At 40.0% G+C, this 23977-nt stretch overlaps 1 protein-coding gene across 3 annotated transcripts; it reads left to right on the plus strand.

Moving 5' to 3' along the window:
- Positions 1–800: 800 nt before the first annotated feature.
- Positions 801–23372, plus strand: LOC118838008 (coiled-coil domain-containing protein 90B, mitochondrial). 3 transcript variants are annotated; one of them, XM_036745203.1, is made up of 9 exons: positions 801–877; positions 7141–7260; positions 7471–7574; positions 11100–11201; positions 11925–11966; positions 12066–12137; positions 12225–12278; positions 18307–18421; positions 22450–23372. In XM_036745203.1, exons 2-9 carry the CDS (start codon positions 7176–7178, stop codon positions 22503–22505), a joined length of 630 nt encoding a protein of 209 aa, XP_036601098.1. In that variant the 5' UTR covers positions 801–877; positions 7141–7175; the 3' UTR covers positions 22506–23372. The 3 variants fall into 3 exon arrangements, with proteins under 3 accessions (XP_036601098.1, XP_036601097.1, XP_036601096.1); XM_036745202.1 differs by lacking the exon at positions 801–877 and adding an exon at positions 1580–1737; XM_036745201.1 differs by lacking the exon at positions 801–877 and adding an exon at positions 1863–2109.
- The last annotated feature ends 605 nt before the right edge of the window (positions 23373–23977 follow it).

A 23977-nucleotide genomic window follows, 5' to 3' on the forward strand; every position in this document is an offset into this window, starting at 1 on the left:
CTGGTGATTATCCCAGCTGCCCACCTAGTATAGCAACCCTCCCCATTACCAGGCATTTTTTCATGCTGGGCACCACATTTAAGGAACCAAACAGAAGTTAAATGGAGGGTGTCTAGGGTAGGACCACCAGGATGGTGAAGGACCTCAAGATGATGCCACACTAAGGTCAGTCCAAGACACTGAGGATGATGAACCTGGAGAAGAGAAGACTTGGCGCAAGTCTTTGAAAGGCCAAGTACCTAGAAGACAGGTTAACCTTGAAGGCAGGAGGAGTATTGTAAGACAGGTGAAGACACAGGAGGGAGCTAGTGGGTGTTCTAGCACAGGTTCACTCTTGATCTAGATGGACAGGAACAGAGTAATAAGGGGTTAAACAAGCTTACTTTATTCTAGTCTAGTCTGCTCAAAGGGGTTGTTTGATAATGGGAGCACCAACTCCTACAGCTTTCCTACAACTCTTCTCCCAGGGCCAGGGGAGAATATAGTAGGAGCTACAACTCCTACAGGTCCCCTGTGCCTCAATGGGGGCCGGTTGAGGCAAACACAGACTCCCCCCAAGCATTGATGGGGGCCGAGCAAGGCATGCAGAGCATTCTAATGTGTGCATTCAGATTCTCTGCTCACTGACCAGTGCCCACATGATTTTTAGGGCAACAGACAAAGAAGGCATCTTGTCAACATTAAGTTCATAGGTTAACTTTAGCAATACGGTCATTCAGCATGAGCCTAGTAAATATTACATTATGTCATCCCCATATCTCACTGCGCAGTCGCAGTAGGAATTGTTTACACCGAGGACCCTGGGAAATTATATCTAGGATCCTTGAAACTACAATCTAGGAATAACAAAATCCTGCTTACCTACAGGGAACAACAGGTGAGAATGGCAAAAAAGGCAAATTGAGGCAAGGGAAAAAAGGAAACACTTCCTCCTGAGAGCTGTCCTGGAGGGAGACAGAGGGCGGGATCCCCCATTCTGGGGGGGGGACCCCCAAAAACCTGGATGGCCACTGGTTACAGACGAGGTGGGGGAGTTTTGTTCCCTTATAGGTGAGAGGAGGTGGCCCCTCCATTCCATGAAATCCAAGGTGTCCCAGAACGCTTGATGGAATAAGCATCCGTTAAGCTCAGGTACTGTTTAAACATTATCTCATTTGACATATTTATGTATGCCAGGTACTTTACAGACATTGTTTCATTTGATTCTCACAACAACGCCAGGAGGTAAGTGCTGCTCTTAACATCCCCATTTTACAGATGACGAACCTGAAGCAAACAAAGGTAAAGTGACTTCCTCAGGGCCACACAACTAGGCAGGGTCTAACTCCAAATTTGAAGTCGAGCATTTCTGACTTCAGACATAGGTCTCTACCCGCTACCCCCGCGAACCTTTCCAGAGGACCCTAGAGCTTGGCCTCCACGACAGCAGGGGGCGGCAGGAGTACAACGTCCCTCAGGCGGAAATGACCTACGATTCGCCTGGACTACATTTCCCATAAGAGGAGAGGAATAGAGGGTCTCCGGGTCCCGAGATGCACCACGACCAAGTAAGAACTACGTTTCCCAGAGAGCTTTCGGTGTCATGAAGCTGAAGAGTATCTACGCGCCAGACATTGCCAAGACGCTGACCAGAGGGACAAGTCTTTCCTCGCGGAAGATTCCTGTTGCCTTAGGGGCTGCTGACAGCGCCAACATGTCCGGGAAGCGGGAATGGGAAGGACGGAAGGGAGAAGAGGGGTAAGTGAGCCAGTCTATGAACAGAACTTGCATTAAAGCGGACGAATTTCGCTGAGGCTCAGATGTGCACCCCCGGTACCCAGAGGTAGCTGCCAAACGACGTTCCCCGGGTAGGCGACAACAGATTGGAGACTACATTTCCCAGGAGGCTATGCGGGCAACGCGACTACTCTTCCCAGAAACCCTTGCGAGACCGAAATAGGTTTCCCGGCCCGCCCGGCTAGTGTCAGAAGTTCCGTGCATTGGAAAACATGAGGGGCCTTTGGGCTTTGCGGCTTCCTCGCCCCTGCGGTAGCGGGACCCTCTCTAGGGCTCTTTCACCTCACGGGAGGCCCGTTGGCGTAACAGGCGGCACACTGGCCCCGTGGAGAGGTGAGAGAAGCCTTCCCGCCCCCTTCCAGCTCTTCTCATTTGGTCAGACCGGCCTGGGACAACTGAGCCCGTTAAGAGTGAGGCGTAGCCATGCCGGGGTGTGCGAGTGCCCCCGCTTCTGGAACCTCTTCGGCCACCGTCCTCCCTCGAGTTGGGAGGATATTGACTTGACCGAACTAGGAGCGGTGGTCTAGCTCTAAGCATAGCAGATCGTCCAACCCAATATACCCATTTTGTAGATGAGAAGATGAGGCCGGGGAGGTTAAATGACAGGTGCGCAATGCAGGGCTGAACTCTGCAGTTCGGCAGGTCTGGGTGCTTCGCACCTGTGTGATCCTGAGCAAGTCACTTGACCTCTGAGCTTGTTGCCCCTGCTTCCCAGGCTTGTAGCTTCTTAAGGCTTTATGAGTACTGGTTGTTACCGGCGTTGAAATTGTGCTCGATGTAAGGGAAAACTGGCTCAACAGACCTTGCACGGGCTGCCTCCAGAAGGAAGGAGCCCCGCCTTGGCAAAGCTAAGTCTGCCCCCAACTGAGTCCATTAAGCTGAACTCCTGGAGAGCTGGGGCTTTGTCTGGGGTGTTTTCTAGTTAGGTTAGTTTGGGGGTTTGGTGGTTTTTTTTTTCTTCGCATCTTGCCTGGTACCTACTAAGCACTTAATAAATGCTTGGTGACTTGACCTGGGGACTTCTGTTCAGTTAGAGATTAGGCCACGTGACATCTGGGGTTCTTTTCCAGCTCCGAGATACACATAATACTGTACATGTCCACAGTGACAGGCAGAAACAGCCTAATGGTTACCAGCAGGTTATGTTCATCCAGCACAGACAGAGGAGTAAGTAATTTGACTGGCTGAGGGATCTTTGGGGTACCAATAAAAAGTGAAATTAAGGCAACATGAGACAGCAGATAAACTGCTGAATTTGAAGTCAGGAAGACCTAGGTTCAGTTCTTACCTAAGGCAGTGCTCTGTGACCCTGAGAAAACAAGATAACATAGAGCTGCAAAGTGGGAAGAATAGCACTTCTCAAGGTGGTTGTGAGGATCAAGTGATATGGCACATAAAACTATTTGCAAACCTTAAAGAGCTATACAAATGGGACAATATCACATTCAGTTATGAGGAAAAGCCTTTATGAAGGCAGGAACATTTTAGCTGGGTTTTAGAGGACTAGGAAGATAGATTAAAAAGTGGAGACCATCCCAGCAGGAAGAAAGTAGAATGAACAAAAGTGTAGAAATGGTGGAAAAGCACAAAAGTGCTAAATTTGGCTAGAAGAAAGTTGGGGGAATGTAGGTTTGGGTCAGATTGTGGAAGGTCTTAAATGCTAAGTTTATAAGTTTGAATTTCACTAGGCAAACCACAATATCTTAAATGTGGAATTTTAGTTGAAAAGCATTTAACAGTTTAAGGACACAACGAAGCACAACTTGAAACAATTCATGTTAGTTCCCAAGGGAGAGAAGTATTCTATTCAACATTTATTACAGTCTTGATAAGTGAGAACACAAGACAAAGCAGTACTTACACTTTTGAGCTTATATCCTGCTGGTGAAGATGCAACCTGTAATTGAAAAGAGAGACTATTTCTAGAGCAGAGGTTGTTAACTTGGTATGAGTGAACTTTATTTTTTAAGTATTTATTTTCTGTACTTCCTGCACTTAAAATGTTTTTCTGAGGAGTTCACGGCTTCACCAGATTTGCAGAGGGATCCATGGTATAAAAAATGTTAGCCCCTGTCCTAGAGTATTTTCTGATTGTTAGGCGATAGGGATGGAACTCAGGGCTAAATGAAGATTTGGCTATGAAAAGCATTGGTAATCAGATCCTATGCTGTGCAACAATTACAAAAGATAGATTCAGCTCAGATTTGATGAAATGCTAACCATGCATTTATCCTAACATTGTCTTGGCTTCAGAGATTCTGTATTCCAGTGTCTAAGCACGAGTCTCCTCTACAAAAATAATCAACAAATGGTTATCCTTTTTTTTTTTTAAGTTTATTTAAAGGTGCTTGTTGATGTTGAAACCTTCTTCTGGGAAAGCCATTTATACTTTAGTTCAACTCTAACGATTAGGAAGTTGTTCTGTGTTGTGAGCCAAAATCTACCTTTCTCTACCTATTAATTTCTACTTCTTTCTTCCCTCTAAGGCCAGGGTGAACAAGTGTAATAATCCCTCTTATGGATCACAGCCCTTCAATTACCTGAAGACTTATTTAGGTTACCCCTGAGTTTTCTGTAGTCTAACCATCCTCAGAGTCACTTTGATGTTTATATGGCACTGTCCTTGATCCTCTTATAATCCTGATCCCCTTCTTTTCATGTACTCAAGTTTGTCAACATCTAAGATATGGCACCTAAAAGTAAACGTGATAACTTCATATGAAGTCTGAAAAAAGTAGGGTACACTGAGACAGTCACCTCCCTCAGTCTGTACGTTATATCTAGTAACAGCCTAAATTGCATTAGATAGTTTCACATCTCTGTCAAACTGCCAACATACTGATCTTGCAGTCAGCAGACATTTATTAAGTGCCTACTTTATGCTATACACTGGGGATACAAAGGATAAAAACAAGTCTCTTCTCTCAAGGAAACATGCAAACAACTATGTACAAACAAGATCTAGACAGGACAAGTATGTGGGCAGTCTCAGAAGGAAGGCATTAAGATTGAAGACTGGGAAAGGCTTTTAGCAGGTGGTGAGCTTTAGCTGAGACTGAAAAGCCAGGGAAGGCAGGAGGTTGAAATGAGGCAGGAAAACATTCTGGTAATGGAGGGTTGGGGAGGAGAGGAGCCAGTGAAAACATTTGTTTGGAGATGGAATGTCATATTCAGGGAACAGCAAGGAGGCCAGTGTCAGTGCATCATAGAGTATCCTGGGGGAATTAAGGTGTAAGAAGACTGGAAAGGTGGGAAGGGCCAGGTTATGAAAGGCTTTGAAAGCCAAGCAGGATTTTATATTTGATCCTGGGGGCAATAGGAAGCCACTAAACTTTATTAAAGGGGAAGAAGGATGATATGGTCAGACCTGAGTGATCAGTTTGACAGCTGAGACTGGAGATAGGGAGAGCAACCAACAGGACCCCCAGACCTCTTTTACATGAACTGTTCTTTAGCAACACTTTCAGCCTATAAAGTTAGCTTTGATCTCTTTTTGAATCCTATCATCCAGTGTATTACCTGTTTCTCTTTGTGTCATGTGCATATTTGACCATATGATAGAAAACATGGAATCTGATCCTAGAAAGCCTGCTTTCCACCTGTCCAAATCCTGTCCACCTGTTCAGATCGAACTGTGTTGGAGAGCAATCTGGAATTATACCCAAAGAGTTATAAAACTATTTTTATACCCTTTGACTGAGCAATACCACTATCTGGACTGTTTCCCAAGGTGATCAGGGAAAAAGGAAAAGAACTTACATGTTCTAAAATATTTGTAGCAGCTCTCTTTGTACTGGCAAAGAACTGGAAGTTGAAGGGATGCCCATCAGTGGCTAAACAATTGTGGTATATGATTGTGATGGAATAACACTGTGCTATAAGAAATGATCAGTAGATTGATTTTAGAAAAATGTGGAAAACTTGAATGAAATAATGAATGAAATGAGCAGACCTAAGAGAACATTGTATACAATAATAGCAATATCGTTCCAAGAAAAATAAGTTATTCTGAGCATTATAACTACTTTGTAAATACTGTAAAGCAACTGAAGTAAGTGCGATTCACTTCGAGAAAAAAAAACTGATAAATAGCAGTATGCATAGGATGGTACTACATATATTTACACATATATATGTGTGTGTGTGTGCACTAAATGGTGACTAGTGTTGGGTGGGGAGGCAGGGAGACAATTCAGAACTTAAAATGGAACAAAAAAATAATTTTTTGAAAAAAGGAATCTTGAATAATTTTGATATATACGTGGAAAGTTCCTTTAAGGCAATGTTTTGCCCTCTAAATTCAATTTTTTTAACAGCAAATATTAAGTACAGTAAGATTTTATATTTTTTAATCAATTGTGTAATAATAAAGATGTGTTCTAAATGAACTGATTTTCCTGTCTGTGTTCTTTTTAGTTTCTATCTCCAATATGAGCATATTTAAGCCAGTAATGTTTGAGTCTTAAGTTTTGCAGCTCTACTTTCTTTCAGGTGAAATAAGTTATTAAAAATCTTTGCAGATTTTCTCCATTTTTCTTCTGTTTGTCATCCACCCTTCCATTTTCATCCTTCAGTGTCCTCAGGTTGACATTGCTTAGTTATCTCTCTCTAGTCTTTCTTTAAACTGACTTCACCCTGCACTGCCTCTCTGTTTTGGAAGATGATAGTGCTTATAATCTTCTAAATTCTTTTCCAACATTTTATAAACAAGTTTCTATTCTACGGTGGTATTGCCTTTAGTTTCCATAGCTCTCCTATTGGCAAGTCAAGTTTTTGTTCAGTAAGCCACTGTTCAGCCTCTTTTCTTCCTTGTTAGGGCAAGTGATTTACATTCAACTTAAGGATAAAATTATTTTAGTTGATATCTGCACTTCTATCCACATATCATTTTTTGCCATCGATAATTTGGTTAAATAGGTTAAAACAGATTTGATTTAATTTGAATTAGGATAGTGAAATAGACTGGACCTCTGATTTCTTTGATACAGGGTACTCTCAGATGAGGGAATTCTCTCCACCAATACAGATGATTCATTGCCTGCTCCTCAACATAAGAGCCTTAAAGAGCTACCTAGAGCACTGACTTGGCCAGGCTCCAACAGCCATTATGTGTCAGAGATAGAATTTGAAAATAGATATGCCTGGTTCTGAGGCCAACTCTATGCACTATGCACTTTATGCCTCCCGCAGTCTTTCACTGTTGATTAAATATAAGGTAGCAGCACAGGTAATAATAACAAACTTCTTGACTTTCAACAAAAAATTATGAGCTTAGAAAGTGAAAGACAAGCCTCAAAATGATTTTTTTGACATGTGATAAATCTGTTTCATAAGAAAAGCCTGACTCTTACTTTCTCTTTTCAGGTTGGCTGACCACCAGCTCCAAGAAAAATTATGACATGAGGAGGGTGGATATAACTCCTTTAGAGCAAAGGAAGTTAACTTTTGATACCCATTCAGTGGTTCAGGACTTGGAAAGTCATGGTGAGAAACCAATTATTAATACATACTTCAAAGATGAAATGGTATTATTATTGTATTTATCTCATCGCATTGATTACGATTTAGAGTGTCAGTTATAAGCTGCAAAAAGTTATAGTATGGCATAAAATTCTTTTTTAAATTTTTTATAAAGTTCTATTCCAATAAGGATTTATAACTTTGAAAACACTAATACCTATTCTCTGCTTACAGGGTTTGAAAAAGCACAAGCAGAAACCATTGTGTTAGCATTAATAGTTCTGTCAAATGTCAGCCTAGACACAGTGTATAAGGAGATGGTCACTCGAGCTCAACAGGTAATTGATTATGTGTTATTTATAATATGTTAAGCCAAAAAAACAGATTACATCCACTACCCTTTAGCTTGTATTTGGGACTTTCCTATAAGACCTAAGGTACTCCCTCTTCCTAGAAAACACAAATCATTCATATCAAGATGGTTAAGGCAATAAAGCAGACCTATAGATATTCAGTGGTTCTTCAGTTTCAGAAGTGGTTCAGATAACATATACAAATTTGTCTGGGAACAAAATTACATTTTGAACAGAAAGAGATTTTTAAAATCATATGAAAGCCAATCTCCAGTGCACCTCTATTATATATATGTCCACACTAAAAGCCAAAGAGGTTAAATGGCTTGCATAATATCACATAGTCGCTGTAATTATAATGACCAAGTCGGGCCCCCAAAGGGGCGAGAACATCTACTTTCTTCCAGTTACTGTAAAAGTGGTAGCCTGTGGCTGGACTTGGTTAATATTTTAGTTGATTTTGTTCACCTGCTTTTTTCTGTCTTGGATTCCTTGTTAAAAGGAATGGCTTGCTGAGGAGAGGAGGGCACTCCATAAATGATCACATCACTTTTCTGTTCTTTTAAAGATCACACAGGTCATCTCTCTACCAATAAGTCCTTCGTATTTCAAGAGATCTTTCCCAGTGCATGTTTCCCATCAGTTAAATCTTTCTACCTGCTTTTCATAGAGTTTTAGAGCTGGAAGGAAACCTAGAGATCATCTAGTTCAAATGTCTAGAAGCTAAATTAAGGTAAATAGCATACATAATCACTAAACTAACTGATGATGTCATCTATGGCATGACTTGTTTTGTTAGCCATGAGTTAATTTGTTCTGACTCAATGCTATACAGAATTTTCTTAAGAATAGAATCTATCTTCACTTGTAGTTATATTTCAAAGATCATTTTAAAATGAATTCTTCCCTCCTCAGAGCAGTAATCCATAGGAGAGATAGGGAAATTTTATTCTTAAGCTATAGTATGCAGTATTGGGGTGGGGAGGGCAAGGCAGTCAGGGTTAAGTGACTTGGCCAGCGTCACACAGCTAGTAAGTGTCAAGTGTCTGAGCTCAGGTCCTCCTGACTCCAGGGCTCATGTGCTATCCACTGTACCCCCTAGCTGCCCCTATAGCATGCAGTTTCAAACTAAGTAACATCTCAGTGCTTTCAAGGACCATAAGAGTACCCTGCTTTGGGAAGTTTTCATGTTACTTTTCTGACTAAACAGACTCAGAATTGAAAGCATTCAAACCCTAGATTTAAGTTGCTTTTGAATTTATAAATATTATTTTAGTTTAGCAGGTTTTTTTTCCACAATTTTCCACTGCATGAGGAAATGTGATATAATGGGAATAGTATTGACCTTAGAATAAAGAAGACATGAGGCTCTGAATCCTCCCTCAGACATGACCTGTATGATTATGGGCATATCCCCACCTCTAAATCTCAGTTTACCCGTCTGTAGAATGAAGGTAGCACTGATAGTACCTGTCTCACAGAGATGTCAAGAGGATCAATAAGGAACTGAGGTAGTTTGCCTGGGAGAGGAGAGGAAGGCTCAGGAGAATCATGTATTCCAAGGGCTATTTATGGGCAAGGGGTTAGAGTGGTTATGCTTGGCTCAGAGACCAGAACTGGGAGGAGTAATGGGTAGAAGCTGCAGAAAGGTAGACTGAGGTTTGATAAAATGAACAGTTCCTAACAGAGCGCCTCAGAAGCAGAATGGGCCGGCTGCCTCTGTGGGAAGTGGGCTCTCCCCCACTACAGAGCTTTCTTCCGGCAAAGGTTGTGTGGCCATGTCTCTCATATTGTTGAGGAAATTCTTGTTCAACTATGGGTTGGACTAAACTCTGAGGGCCCTTCCAACTAGAAGAGTCTGAATTCAAATGAGAGTATGACCATCATCATCATTAATAATTCTCATTATAGAGGAAACTTAGCTCCCTGTAGTGCTGAGAAGTTTTGGAGGAACTGTGAGGAGCTATTGCTACCTTCTAGAAACTTCCTTGCAACTTCAGCTTCATACAGAACTCATGCACAGGTGACACTCAGATGTTTGCTAAATGAATGAAATTCCCTTAACCTTGTATGTGCAAGAGACTATCCTATACTAAGAGGATGCTCTTTCTGGGGTTTCATAACAGTTGTGTTGCTGTTTAGGCACAATTTGAATCTTTGAAGATTGACGTTTCAAAAACGTCACACCCTTTGCCCCTTCTCTCCCTCCCCCATAAGCATGTTAGATCAGAGGTAGAGGAAGGATTAAGAGGAGCAGTCCAAATCCAGAATTGTCAGAGACATTTTAGGATTCCTCTCTGGAACTGTTGCATGTGCCTAGCTCTCGAGTTGTGGCAGATTTGAAGTAGTTCCATTAGGGGTGCTTAGCCCAATGACCTAACAAAGTAGCCATCAAATATTACTTTCCTGACTTTAGATAGCAACCACAGCCTTTTTCTATAGGATTAGGGCTACTGATAGTTGCTTTCCTCTCTACTTGTTGAATGAGTGACAGACAGTTCCTTTATACTGAGGATACGTAAGAGTATCCTTAACATTCCTTAACAATACTAACAGAATCCTCCTCTAGCTGTCTCTTTTCAAAGCTGTGTCACTACCTGCTTTTCCTTTGATTGAGAAAAATGAGTGAATTCTTGTAATAGTCTATCAGACTGCTGAATTTTAAGAAAGTTGAGTAGTAGGAGAATGGTAATGTTTTATTAGCAAAGCTTCTTTAAACCGGTTTTATATTTTAAACTATTATCTTTTCTACTACTCTTTGTAAGTGGTATCTCTAGCTGGGTAAAACCTTATAAATGCCATGTGACTTCCTTGAAGGTGGATTGGGAACCACCTTTTAAAATATGTTCTTTCCAATACAAAGCATAGTGTAAGGATGCCTAATAAATGACCTATAATTTATCCTGTTGAAATGGTGCCCAAGGTGATTAGGCAAACATATTCCGACCAGTTTTGTTTAATTACTAGCTTCTGATGCCCATAGAGTACCTTGGGATTTCCTATTACATAATAACTCATATTTCTGTAGTGCTTTAAGCTTGACCAAGTGCTTAACTTTACAACCCTGTGAAAAATAGGTAGTATAAGCATTCCTGTCCTTGATAAGGAGCCTCAGAGAATTTGTGACTTGTGTATGGTCAGCTAGTAAGTATCTGAGTCAGCATTCATATCCAGGACTTCTGAATCCAAGCCCAGTAATCTTTAACTTGTATTGCTTTTCTCTGCTATGATAGGAATGCTCTTAAAGCTAAAGAAGTTAATTTCAAATTTTTTCTCTCATACTCTCATAAAACCTAGCCATTTTTCTCAATTCCTAGGAAATATTCTAACCCACTTTGGCATTTATTCCCTAAATATACAATTTTCATATTTCTTAATGTTCTTCAGACTACCGAAAAAAGTTGTGACTTTATTTTATGTTGTCTTAATTATACACTGTCTTAATTTCCACGAATACTATAAGGCCTAGCATTTCTTAATTCAGTGTATAAACACTGTATTATATCGTAGGAAATTACTGTCCAGCAATTAATGGCACATTTGGATTCAATCCGGAAAGATATGGTCATCCTAGAGAAAAGTGAATTTGCGAATCTGAGAGCAGAGAATGAGGTAATATAAACTTTTAAATAATGAAGACCTTTAATGTTTTAAAATATTTTAATAAGACAAAATTTTATTTGCTGCTTCACAACTATTAAAATTTTTTTACAAGAACATTCCATAACAATACCTGGACCTTATGTTTAAATCATAATTGTTGGGAGACACACACATGCACACACACACTCACACATTCACACACTCACACACATTCATTCATGCACACACACACATATGCATACATCTGTAGTTGCAATTAATGAAATTTCTCCTGTCCTGTGTACATTTCTTACTTAATGCCAATATACTCTGTAAAGATCCTATTTCAAATTCATTTGAACTTTATGCATAATGAAACATTTTAGTTTTTACGTTAATTTTCTCTGTCCCTGAAAGAGAAAGAGGATTTCTTTTACTTAGCAGTTTGAGAATTTCATTTCAAATAAAAGATAATACAGATTCTTTCTCGTTAAAAGAAAATCACAGTAATTTAACAAGATAATAGTGTTTGGATATAAATCTAACTTTTAAGGTAAATCTAATTTGAGGGTCTAAGAATGAGCTATCTTCATAGAATTTCTGTGGTTTCTGTTTTAATCAGGGTGAAAAATCTATTGTAGAAATCCACAGATTGCACAAATTTTTAGTAATCTTATGTTTCAGAATTTCTAGGTCAGTTGGAAGATGGTCTTTTGATTATTACTAATGTTCAGTGGTCCCTTTTATACCTAGAAAATGAAAATTGAATTGGACCAACTCAAACAACAACTAATAGTAAGTAAAGCATTTTCTTTTTGCCGTATAAAAACAAATTCTAAATTCCAAAAAGAGCAAGATGTCATTTCAAAATATACTTTTCCTTTTTTTTTGCAGCTTGAAACTACTCGAAGCAGAGCAAATAATAAACTGGATATAAACCTAGAGAGGAGCAGAGTGACAGATCTGGTAATGTTCATTTAAGATTTCTTTCTTAGTTACTTTTTCTCTTTCATTTCTTCAGTTTTTATTCACTTTCTGCCTTAAAATTTTCAGTTTACAGATCAAGAAAAGAAACTTATGGAAGCAACCACTGAATTTAACAAAAGAGTAAGTTAGGATCTGTTTCCTTATTAATTATGAGTATAGCTTTCTTGGATCCATTAACTGTTTATTGTTCCCTTCTAGGGTTGGGATTTATAAAGCCTAACACTCTAGAAACTGCTTTTTCTTTCTTGCTACTTACCTTCCAATGTCTTGCTACTTAAGTTTTACTACAAGGCTCAAGTACAGCATTTGTTGTGTTAGTTTTTAGACTTTATTTTTTAGTTTCAAATTCTGTCCCTTCCCTCCTCATGTTGAGAAGGTTAGAAAAATAAAATTCATTACAAATATATATAGTCATTCAAAACAGATTTCCACATTAGTCATGTTCCAGGGTGGGGGAAGCAAGAAAAAGAAATAGAAGAAAAGATGCTGCAATCTTAAGTCCCTCAGTTCTCTACCTCGAGGTGGATAGCATGGTTCATCATGAATCCTCTGAAATTGTGATTAGTCATTTGGTAATCAGAGTTCCCAAGTCTTTCCAAGTGGATTATCTTTACAGTATTGTTGTTATTGTATAAACTGTCCTCCTGGTTCTGCTTATTTCACTTTGCATAAGTTCATATAAGTCTTTCCAGGCTTCTCTGAAACCATCCCCTTCATCATATTTTATAACCATTATTGAGTATTCCATGTATTTATAGTATTCTGTCATGTTCATACACTGTTTCAACAATCCGGCTAGCAGCTGCTGTGGGGGTGAAAAACCAACACAAGCCCAACAACAAGAACGCTGCCAGCATAGGTTCTTTTGATCTGCTTTACTAAGGAAAGCAACGTTAAGGGGTTAACAATTTTACTTTAATCCAGCATACAGACATCATTGACTTAGTTCAGGGGAAAAAGCCAGCACTCTGAATTTCAGAGCAAATACAAATACAAAGATACATTAGAAACAGACAAAATCACAATTCATGTTACCAAAAAGCATCAACCTCTGAGTTCATGAGCCAGAGACCTCAACGACAGCTGGCCCAGAGTCATGTGCCAGTCCTCCTGTGACTCAGAGCTCCAAGAAACAGAAAGCCAACCCCTGGTTTTATATCTTTTTCAGGGTCAAGGGTGAGTCCCACATGCGACTCACCCACGTGACCTAAAATCGTCATAGAGAGGCGACTTAAACCCACATGGTCTAAAAGCCTCTGATGTCCCAAACATGCCAATCAAATCCATGTAAACTAGCCCCTCCCATGAGGCAAGGAGGACACCAAGGACTCCCAATCTAATCAAGGAAACAAAGGCCAAACTCTTCAAGGGCACTTGGTTGAACTGAGTGCTAAGAGCCCATTTTGATTGCCAACACATATACCAAAACTTGTTCACTCTTCCCATCTGCTAGTTCATTCCAAAACCTGGCATTCTCCTGATGACCCAGCCTCCCTGGTCAGCCCTTTCCAATACTGGTTAACCTTTACTCATTCTCCTTAGAATACTTGTCAAGGCAAAGAAGTAGAATACTCCTTGCTCTCCATTGCTACTTCTAGGTTCTCCTCCTTCCTCCATCACTCAGTAACCTCTCTTCCTTTGAGGTTCTTGCTATTTATATCTACCACCTAATCAAAGTCCTGGTAGCTACTCCCTACAGACCCCCAGATCACTCCAATTCCTTCCTGAATTAGGTTGCTACCTGGTTCACAGTCTTTCTGTTCTTCCGAATTCCTGCCGTCATACTAAGGGATTTCAGCATACATATTGACTCTCCTTCAAATACCTTAACCACTCAGTTCCTCCATATGCTCACCTCCTATGAGCTATTCTTCCATCCCACCTCAGCCACGCAAAAGATGGTTATATCCTTGATCTTGCCATCACCCACAAATGTACCACCTCCATGTTCAAGAAGTCTGAATCCCCTTATCCAATCATAATCTATTGGCTTTTCACCTTTCCTATTGCCTTCCCTAACATAACCCTACTCTTCATCCTCACTGTGACCTCTAATCCTTTGACCTTTAATTTTTCTCCCAAGCCAACTCCCTTGTACTAGCCACTCTCTCTTCATCTCCTCATCGTGACTCCTTGGCAAACCCATTTAACTCTATACTTTTCTCCTTTCTTAAATCTCTTGCCCGCTTATGTTACCCATTAAACCCAGCCAAGCCATCAGCCTTAGATTACTCCCACTATTTATTTCCTTTGCTCCTACACATGCAGAACGAAGGTGGAGAAAAATGTGGAACCTTTCTGATGGGTCCACTACAAATTTATGTTATACAGCCTCACTTGGGCCCTCACTGCTGCTAGGCAATCCCAATATATCTCCCTTATCCATTCACTATTCCATTCTCCACAGCAGCTCTTCCAAAACTTTTCATCCCTTCTCAAACTTCTTAGGCTCTCCCTGCCTGAGAACCTGGCCTCATAGTTTACAGAAGAAAACAAAATTTGAAGCTATTGGCCTGAAGGCCCTCTTTCCCCCCTTCCTCATCCTCACTAAGGTGCCCTCTCTGCCACTGTCTTCTTCACCACTGTCTCACATAATGAAGTAAACTCAGTCTCTACTGAAGCTCCTTGTTCAAGTGACCTCATCCCATCCAGTCTCCTTCAGCAGATTGTCCCTCTCATCTCCACTCTTTCAGTCATTTTCAGTCTCTCCCTGTCTGCTGGCTCATATCCTACTGCCTACAAACATGCCCCTGTCTCTCCCATCCTCAAAAAAAAAACCTCATTGGATCCTGCCATCCCCGCTGACTATTGTCCCATATTTCTTTTGCCTTTTATAGCTAAACTTCTCTAAAAGACTGTCTACAATAGGTGCCTGTACCTTTGTTCCTCTCTCTCAATCTCTCTCTCTCTCCCTCCCTCTCCCTCTCCCCCCCACCCTTGTCTCCTCCCCTCTCTCTCTCTCTCCTCTCTCCTTCCCTCCCTTCCCCTAATATTCTGTCTTCTGGCCTTACCATTACACTGAAAGTACTCTCTCCAAAGTCACTAGTGATCTCTTAGTTGCCACATGCAGTGCAGTGGTCTTTCCTCAGTCTTCATTCTCCCTGACCTCTCTGCATACCATGAACACTCACTTTTCTATAAGTTTTATGAACACTATTCTCTCCTGGTTTTCATCCTACCCCTCATACCTCTCCTCTGTCTCTGTTGCTGGATCCTTCTCAAGATCATTCCCCCTAACCATGGGTGTCTCTCAGGGTTCTGTCCTGCGCCTCTTTTTCTCCATCTAGACTCCTTCACTTGGTAATCTCATCAGTTCCCATGGATTCAACTACCATCTCTATCCTGATGATTCTCAAATATACGTGTCCTGCCCCAATCTCTTTGCTGATCTTCAATCTCACATACCCAACTGCCTTTCAGACTTCCAAACTGAATGTCCAATAGACACCTTTAACTCATTATGTACATAATGGGGCTCATTATCTTTCCCCCTAAACCCTTCCCCCCTCCAATCTTCCTTAGTACTGCAGAGGAAACCACCATCCTCCCAGTTCCTCAGGCTTAGAACCTAGCAGTCATCCTGGAGTTCTCACTGTCTCTCAACCCCTCCGCATCCAAACTGTCACCAAGGCCTGTTGATTTCACTGTTGCAGCATCTCTCCAGTACGTCCCCTTCTCTCCTCTGACACTGCCACCATTCTGGTGCAGTCCCTCATCACATCATGCCTGGACTATTCCAGTAGGCCACTGGTGGGTCTGCCTGCCTCAAGTCTTTCCCCATTCCACTTTCTCCTCCATTCAGCCACTATAGTGATTTTGCAAAAGCACAGGTCTGATCATGTCACCTCCTAGTCAATAAATTCCAGTGACTTCCTATTGCCGCCAGAAAAAAATACAAAATGCTCTGCTTAGCATTCAGAGTCCTTCATAACCTAGCCCCCTTCTGCTTTTCCAATTTTCATACACCTTACACATCAACACCTACTCTTCAGTACAGTGACACTGGCCTCCTGGCTGTTGTACAAACCAGAACCTCCATCTCTCAGTTCCATACATTTTCTCTGGCTGTCCTCCATGTCTGGAACACTCTTCCTCCTCTACTATGACTACTTACCTCCATGCCTTCCTTCATGTCCTAACTAAAATCCTACCTTCTACAACCCCTCTTAATTCCAGTGTCTCCCCTTATTTCCTAGTTATCCAGTATATAGCTTCCTTTCTGTATATTTGTTTCTTTATTGTCTCCCCAATTAGATTGTAAGCTCGTTGAAGGCAGGGACTCTCTTTTGCCTCATTATGTATCTCCAGCACTTAGACAATGCCTGGCACATACTAGGTGCTTAATAAGTGTTTGTTGATTGGTTGGTTGGCTGAATTAGCCATTCCCTAATTGATGGGCACTTTGCAATTCTTTGCCACCACAAAGAGAACTGCTATGAATATTTTTGTACGTATGGGTCCTTTTCCTTTTTCTTGGATTTGAGTACATTAGAACTCACCCTGAATCTTAAGAAACAAAAGCCCTTGCCAGTATTCGTGCCTCAAATATTTGGGTATTCTTACGCTTTGAGGCTAGTTTTAGGGTATTTTTACACTTTTTTCTTTTACCTTTTCATTTTCACTCCAGCAAGGAAGACCTGACTGCCTCTTCCTTATGACTTATCAGGAGAAAGGTCTCATTTGCCCTTCTGGGTTCTCTTTTCTCACAACGCAGCGTCTTGATGCAATTAATGACAGAGCTCCAAAGTCTATATGCCCTTGTAGCAGGTGGCTGAGCCTCCTACTTCACTAAGGAAATTGCTACTACTACTAGCCCTTTGTCCTTTTCTCACTCTTCACCTTCCTTGACTTCTCTGTAACTTTTGATACCATTGACCTCTTCTGATTCTCTTTCCATTTGTCTGATCATTCCTTCTCACTCTGCTTTGCTGAATCATCATCTGTCTCTTGCCTTAGAGTCTCAGTTCCTTGGGGATCTCTTCCCCTCTCCAGGGTTCAAGTGTCATCTCTACATAGAGAACTCTGAAATCAGCATGTAACCCTAACCTCTTCCTGAATGCCAGCTATTGCTTATCAGCTGTCTGCTGACCATATCCTGGAAAGCCAGTGTGCAGGGCTGAGTGAGGTGCTGCTCCTGCTCTACTCTGCCCTGCTCACACCACACCTGGAATGCTGTATTGTTCTCAGTGCCACATTTTTAGGACATTGGCCATCTGAAGCAAATCCAGGAGTGGTGAATAAGGCTGGCAAGGAACCTGGAGAACATGGCAAAAAAAAAAAAAGGTTCAAAGAACCAGGGATTTTGACCTAGAAAAGAACAGACTTATGGTGAAACAATGAGAGGAGACTTGATTGCAGTTCTTCAAGTATTTGAGGGACTAGAGTTTTCTGTGTAGCCTCAAAGAGCAGGAATAGGATTAATAGGCAGAAGTGGCGATAAGGCAGATCTGGCATCTATTTAAGCAGGAAGTTCTTCACAGCCCAAACTGAAATGGGCTGCTTCGGGAGGTAGTAAATTTTCTCTCATTGGAGGCTTTCAAGAGAAGGCTGGATGACCTTGCTAGCCATGTCATAGAGCAGGTTCTTGGTCAGGTATGAGTTAGATTTTTAAACTCTGCGGTTCTGTGAAGGAATTTGTACAGATGTACTAGGTTTTGTGTTCCATGAGAGTAGGTACTCTGTCTTTTTTAATCTTTTTATCTCTCCTATCACATTGCTTGGCATTTAGAAGACACTTACTCATTGGTATTAGAAGACATACAGCTGCTTAGTGGCAGAAAATGACTCGGGTTTCATGACTTCCAATGAAGGATTTGTATCATTATACCTGCTGACTCAGAGTACCTTGGGGCAGGGGAAGGTGTATTATCCAGTCTTTGCATTTGCCCCAGCACTTAGCATGGTGAACTGTACAAAGCAGGCACTTCCTAAATGTTTCTTGTTCTGCAGTATTTACCAAACATTCTTTTTGTAATGTTACTCTGACTTTTCCCAATATTTAGCTTTCCCCAGGTTATGCTTTTAATGTATGTTAGCTTTTAAAAAAATTTTTTTCTGTGTCAAAGAGCTAAAAGAATTGTGCATTATGACAATTTATTTTAAAATACCATAGAGAGCAAATTACTAAAAATTGTGTTATGTATTTCAGGATACCGATATCAAAAATGTTATTTCACAGACCAGCAATAAAATTGACATTGAAATTGCTTCACTAAAAACGCTGATGGAGTCAAACAAACTTGAGACAATTCGTTATCTCGCAGGTAAGTACTATTAGTTTTTTCAGATTTGTACAATCTAATAACTGCTACAATGTATAGGTTTGTGATAGGTTGTTAAGAACTCACACTTTGAAGTTATATTTCCAAAATACTTTTAAGGCTCATAGAGTACTTTTATCACAACAACTCTTTTAAGTAGGTAGTAGAAATATTATGATACCCTTTTTTTTAATAGAGGAAGAAACTGAGGCTCAGAGAGGTCAGATGACTTGTTCAGGGCATTTAGCCCATAAGGGGTGGATCCAGGATTCACCTTCATTCCCAATGCTAAGCCTAGCTCTCATTCCCCATCCAGTGCTTCCTCTGTACCAAGCACATAAAGGTCCATATGTGGCACTTGAGGGGGCAGCTTTCCAATCCAGAAAAGACTCACCAGTAATGTGTATGTGGCCCTAACATGCAACAATCTGACACTTTCTTGTAGCTCCCCTGGCACATTCATGTTTAGTGCACCTGGTAGATTCACACCAGCCATGACAGCCCATGTTCAGAGAAAGACTGGAACTATAGACTCCTCCTACATTCCCCTTTTCCAGTAGCTTCTATAGTTCTTACATTACACATTGCCAACCACATAACTGGCAATGTGGAAGATAAAATGACTCCCAATTTCTCACTAGTGTTAAAGATTGCCAGCCTGGACAGGAGAGTTTTTTTTTTTCCTGGAGAGGTTTCTCCTTTGGACAAAAGAGTTTCTTCCATTGAGACTCTCCCCATAACATTCTGATAAGAATTGGTCAGCGTAACTGGGTAGAAGCAAAGAGTGATGTTATTAGAGGGGACATGTGATTTTTAACTACATTTGGCAGAGAGGGCAAAGGTGGATTCTTTAAGTTTTGCTTTGTAATGCGACTCCTTTTTCTTTTTTAAAAAGAGTTACTGCTTGTAAAATCAAAACCCTCTTAAGTTTGTTCTCTCCTCCAAGAGGGTTATTTAGTTGCTCCATCCCAAGGATATTGTATATGGCTCACCCAGAGTCATAAATGGTGGAGTTAAAAAGTTATCTGAGTCGAGAGGTAACATTCCTCCAAAGATAAATGGAGTCTTAAAGCAAAGGAATGATAGGTACTACTGCCTGTACTGATATACCAATGAAAAATGCCACTAGAACATGCATGTTAGGGGACTGTACTTGAGTTCTGAACAATAATATTTTTCTATAAGAACAGAACTCTACATCTGTGGTGTAGCATAAGCTTTTTACATTTTGGGGTGATTTGATATTTGCATTGTATGACAGTCCTTTGTGAGAGCCATCTGTTTTCCCTCCACCTGCCAGCCAGGCTCTAGCTCTTGGGGTGTAGAGTTAGCTACATTTTTCTTTTAATTAAATTTCTATGTGCAGACTAAAGGTGGCAGCTTTACTTTAGAAGATCACTCATTGGCACTGCCTCTGAAATATTTTACTTGTCTAAAATTGAGAAGCTTGAATAATTGATAAACATTTGTGAATTATGTCTAGATAATTCTTCCACACTTTACATATTTTCTTTGGGCACCTTTTGCTATTTTCTCATATCATTTTACTTAGAAACATTTGTTTGAAACAGTACCAAGGACTCTTCTCTTTCCTCACCATCCAAGTGTCATTCCTCAGATTGACATGCTTTTTTAAAAGACTCTTACAGTTAAAGGGTAACATAATCTCTTCACTCCCTTTCCTTTTCCTTCCCTCCTTTTCCTTCAGGTACCCAGAAGGATTGGTGGCAATAATTAAACAGTAATTCTTTCCACTGACTTTTTTGGTGGGCATAATTTAGCAACTTCATTCCATCTGAATACAGCCCTAAATTATCCTTTAAAAAATATGTACTCTAGGGGCAGCTAGGTGGCGCAGTGAGTAGAGCACCGGCCCTGCAGTCAGGAGGACCTGAGTTCAAATCCAGTCTCAGACACTTGACACATGTATTAGCTGTGTGACCTTGGGCAAGTTACTTAACCCCAACTGCCCGGCCCAAAAAAACACCAAACAAACCAAAAAAATGCACTCTAAAGCTTATCTACTTAATTCTGAAGAAGAGTTCTTAGAATCTCATTGATCCTAGAAGATGAGAAATAGCAAATTAAAAAGGGAAGTGGGAGGAATGTACAGAGTAGGCTTTCTTGACAGCCCTCAGATGTGAGAGATAATAGTGAAGGAGATGGAAAATTCAGATAACACTAACTGCTGTGTATTATAATAATGGTAACCATGCATTTACCAAGAAGTCAAATTGGATTTTATACCCTCTGTTTAAGAAGGAGAGGAAGCTGTATATTTTGGTACAAATAGTACATTTTAGAAATAACTATCAAAAACAACTACCTTAAATGAGATGTTAATATACCTTACATTTGTATAACATTTTATATGTTTAAAAGTGCTTTCCCATAAAGAATCTTATTGTTGAAAAGCACCTCAGAAGTCATCTTTTCCAACCTGTACTCAAACATAAATCTTTTCAACAACTTGATGACAGGAGTCATCCACTGCTTGGCAGCTTCTGATGATGGGGAATCACATGAACCCAACACAGCCAATTCGAGTTTTGGACAGCTCTAATTATTAGGACTTTTGGGGGTTTTTTTTTTGTTACGTCCAGCCTAAATAGGGACTCTGCAAGTATTCCCCCAGGTCTCAAAGTTCTGACATCTGAAGCCAACATTATTCACTGCACGTCACCTCATTTGGTAGTTTGCAGCCTTCCTCACCTGCATAACACAAGATACTGAGAATAGATCTATGATCTCATTGATCTAAGGACTCCTGCCAGCAGAGATCACCACCCATCCAGGTTGCCCACCTGGTACATTTCTTTGCCACTTTCTTAAGTTCACTACAAAGGATCTTCCCATTGTGCTTTGGGACCCATTGGTCATCCCGCACACTTTGCCATGTGACCAGCCCATATATTTTACTCCTAGGTTTTTTATATGGAATCTTTGACATATAATTTTCTATGTAATTATTTGTTTTTAATGTGTTGCGGCTAGCTTATACTCGCTGTGTACTTTTCCATTGGAAATTTTATAATAGAGAGAGATTGATTTATGATGAAAAGCGTTTGTCATAAAATTCTTTGTAGATTGCTTGAGTGCTGTGTTACACTATCAGGTCCATCCTTAAGTGACTTTGGAATGACTTTACTAAGGTCTGTTAACCAAGGGTTTTCTCCACTGCCTCACCGTTTTATGGAACATTAATGCTCCCAATCTTTCGCTATCATTCTCCATAAGGTTTTACAAATAGGCTTATATAATTAAGCAGGATTGATCTTGCTTACCATATCTCTCCATTTGACAGGGAAGTCAGGTGTTTGCTGTTTGAGGTGTTTCTAGGCCTTTTGGGGCTCCTGTGTACAGCAACTGATTTACATCAATTAGAAATTACTTTAATTGTGCTGAGGGCCTTTCTTCCATCCACATACCATATTGCAGCAATAATAAATTGTCTAAATAGGTCAGGTTTGAGTTGTTTTAATTGTATGCCATATCTTTGTCTCATTTTTTATTTTTCTAGCTTTGTATTAACTTTGGGCTTTTTTCTAACAAGTCAGTGGTCTGTCTACATAGTGACTCCCATATCAGTAGATATTTCCTGTCCATTAAAATAAAATAAATTTCATCTATGAATTCCATTTTAAAGGCAAATCAGATTTCTCCTCTCAGCTTATATTGGCTTCTGTTCTGCTAGCCATACAACAGTTTTCTTTTAACCTGCCACAATTAATAATTGTATAAACTTGTTCTTCAAAATGTTGTTTCACTGTCAGTTATAGATTATTTGTAACATGGCTATAATCTGAATGAGGCTGAAAAGTCTGTAAATTGTCACATGAGGATGATTCACCCACATGGTCCTTAATGATACTTGGACAAGTTTGAGGAATATGGATTAGAAGGCTAGTTTGCTGACCTCTTAGATTTTTGCTTCCTGTTTAGAAATAGGATAAAATTGCTTTTGCTGCACCCTTGGAAAAGGGGCCATGACTGCTCCACGTACTGTAGTAATAATTTGTTCTTTTTTACAGCATCAGTTTTTACTTGCCTGGCCATAGCACTGGGATTTTACCGCTTCTGGAAATAACAGCAGCTCTTCAGTATCACCACCAGCAGGAGTAAGGCTGCTTTTTGGTACATTTGAAGATCTTTGCTTTTGTATAACACTCTGGGGACAGATTCAGTTTGGCCTGTCTCAGTTCCTGAATAAATCTATTTGCCTTTATTCCCTGATGCCAAAAAGCTGTCATTCAGAACCTAATTGCAGTGTGATAGAAAGGTATTTTACAGTTTATACTTGCAGGTAGTTTACAGAGTTGGAAACATAATTTGTTCATTGTGTCCTTGCATAACCTAACCTATGTACATAACCTATGCAGTTTGAGCATGGATTCATCTTCGATGGTTTTGACCACATATGAGTAAGCTGTTCTCCAAACTTAAGTACTCAGTGTATCTATATTCATTTTTCATCATGACTTGATCCTATTTCTGGGTTTTTTTTAACTAAGTAGTAAGAAAAATTCTTATATTCATATTTACATATTTAAGTAAAATAAAAGACTATTATAACTTCACTCATTGAATTTTAAGTCTTAATATCTGAATCTGAAATTTACTTTGTGACCAAAAGCAATGATTTTTAATGTACGTTATAATTGATATATGTCAGTTGGTATAAGTTACTACAACTAAGGAAATAAAGCAGAGAAAGACCAAGCAACTTGTCCCTGTGAACAGCCAGCAGGGCCATAATAGAAAACTTGTGCTTCTTCAGGCTTTTTGTATTATATAACCTACTGTAAAACCTCTTTCTCCATTTAGTATATACATGTAAACCATTATAACAAACTGTAAGGGACACCTAAGTTTTATTGTCATGGAATTGTGCTAAAAATGAATTCATTATTAGAAATCCTATTTCCCACCTGAAGTAATTAAAAATTAGCCCATATTTGTGCTCAGACTCTGATGATTCAACAGATGAAACATTCTTTGAAACATTAAGTGGAGGGAAATACCATAATTTCCCATTGCTATCTCTGTACTTCTACTTTGTGAATTATTTTATTTCAGAGCTTGTTTAAGTTTTAGTGGACTTTGAAAAGCCAGCATATCTGAAGTCAAAAGGTATGAAAGTTGGAAGGTATTTGGAGCTGTTTGGAGCCAGAAAAAAAGTTAAATGTGGTCTCAAGGAAACACCAGGCTGGGTCTGGAGACCAATTCCAGTCGCAGGTTACTGTTTTATTTTAGTTAGGCAAGTCACTTAACCTCTGTGACTTGGTTTCTTCTTCTCTAAAATGCCACCAGTTATCAAAATGCTTTGCAAAGATTTTTAAATCCTCTGCTATTTAGAAATGGTATCTATGTATTGGAGAAGTAGTTATTAGGGTAGGGTATACCATTTTGAAGTCCAGATCTACCACATGAGGAAATATAAGAAGGATTCTTACTCTCTACTATTTTCCTCCAGGTTTCATTTTTGCAAATATTGAGGAATGCCACTTTGAATTACTAAGAATAATAAAGTTCTGGTGGCAGACTGCCAGATTAGAGTTT

Source organism: Trichosurus vulpecula, chromosome 2, assembly GCF_011100635.1.
Source record: "Trichosurus vulpecula isolate mTriVul1 chromosome 2, mTriVul1.pri, whole genome shotgun sequence".
Taxonomy (NCBI): Eukaryota; Metazoa; Chordata; class Mammalia; order Diprotodontia; family Phalangeridae; genus Trichosurus; species Trichosurus vulpecula.

Excerpts from the sequence above, each read along its gene's own strand:
- LOC118838008 (XM_036745201.1), top strand. The coding sequence starts at position 1,989 with ATGAGGGGCCTTTGGGCTTTGCGGCTTCCTCGCCCCTGCGGTAGCGGG. Across the intron at positions 7,261-7,470 it reads TCAGGACTTGGAAAGTCATG|GGTTTGAAAAAGCACAAGCA; the intron begins GTGAGAAACCAA and ends CTCTGCTTACAG. Across the intron at positions 18,422-22,449 it reads GACAATTCGTTATCTCGCAG|CATCAGTTTTTACTTGCCTG; the intron begins GTAAGTACTATT and ends TCTTTTTTACAG.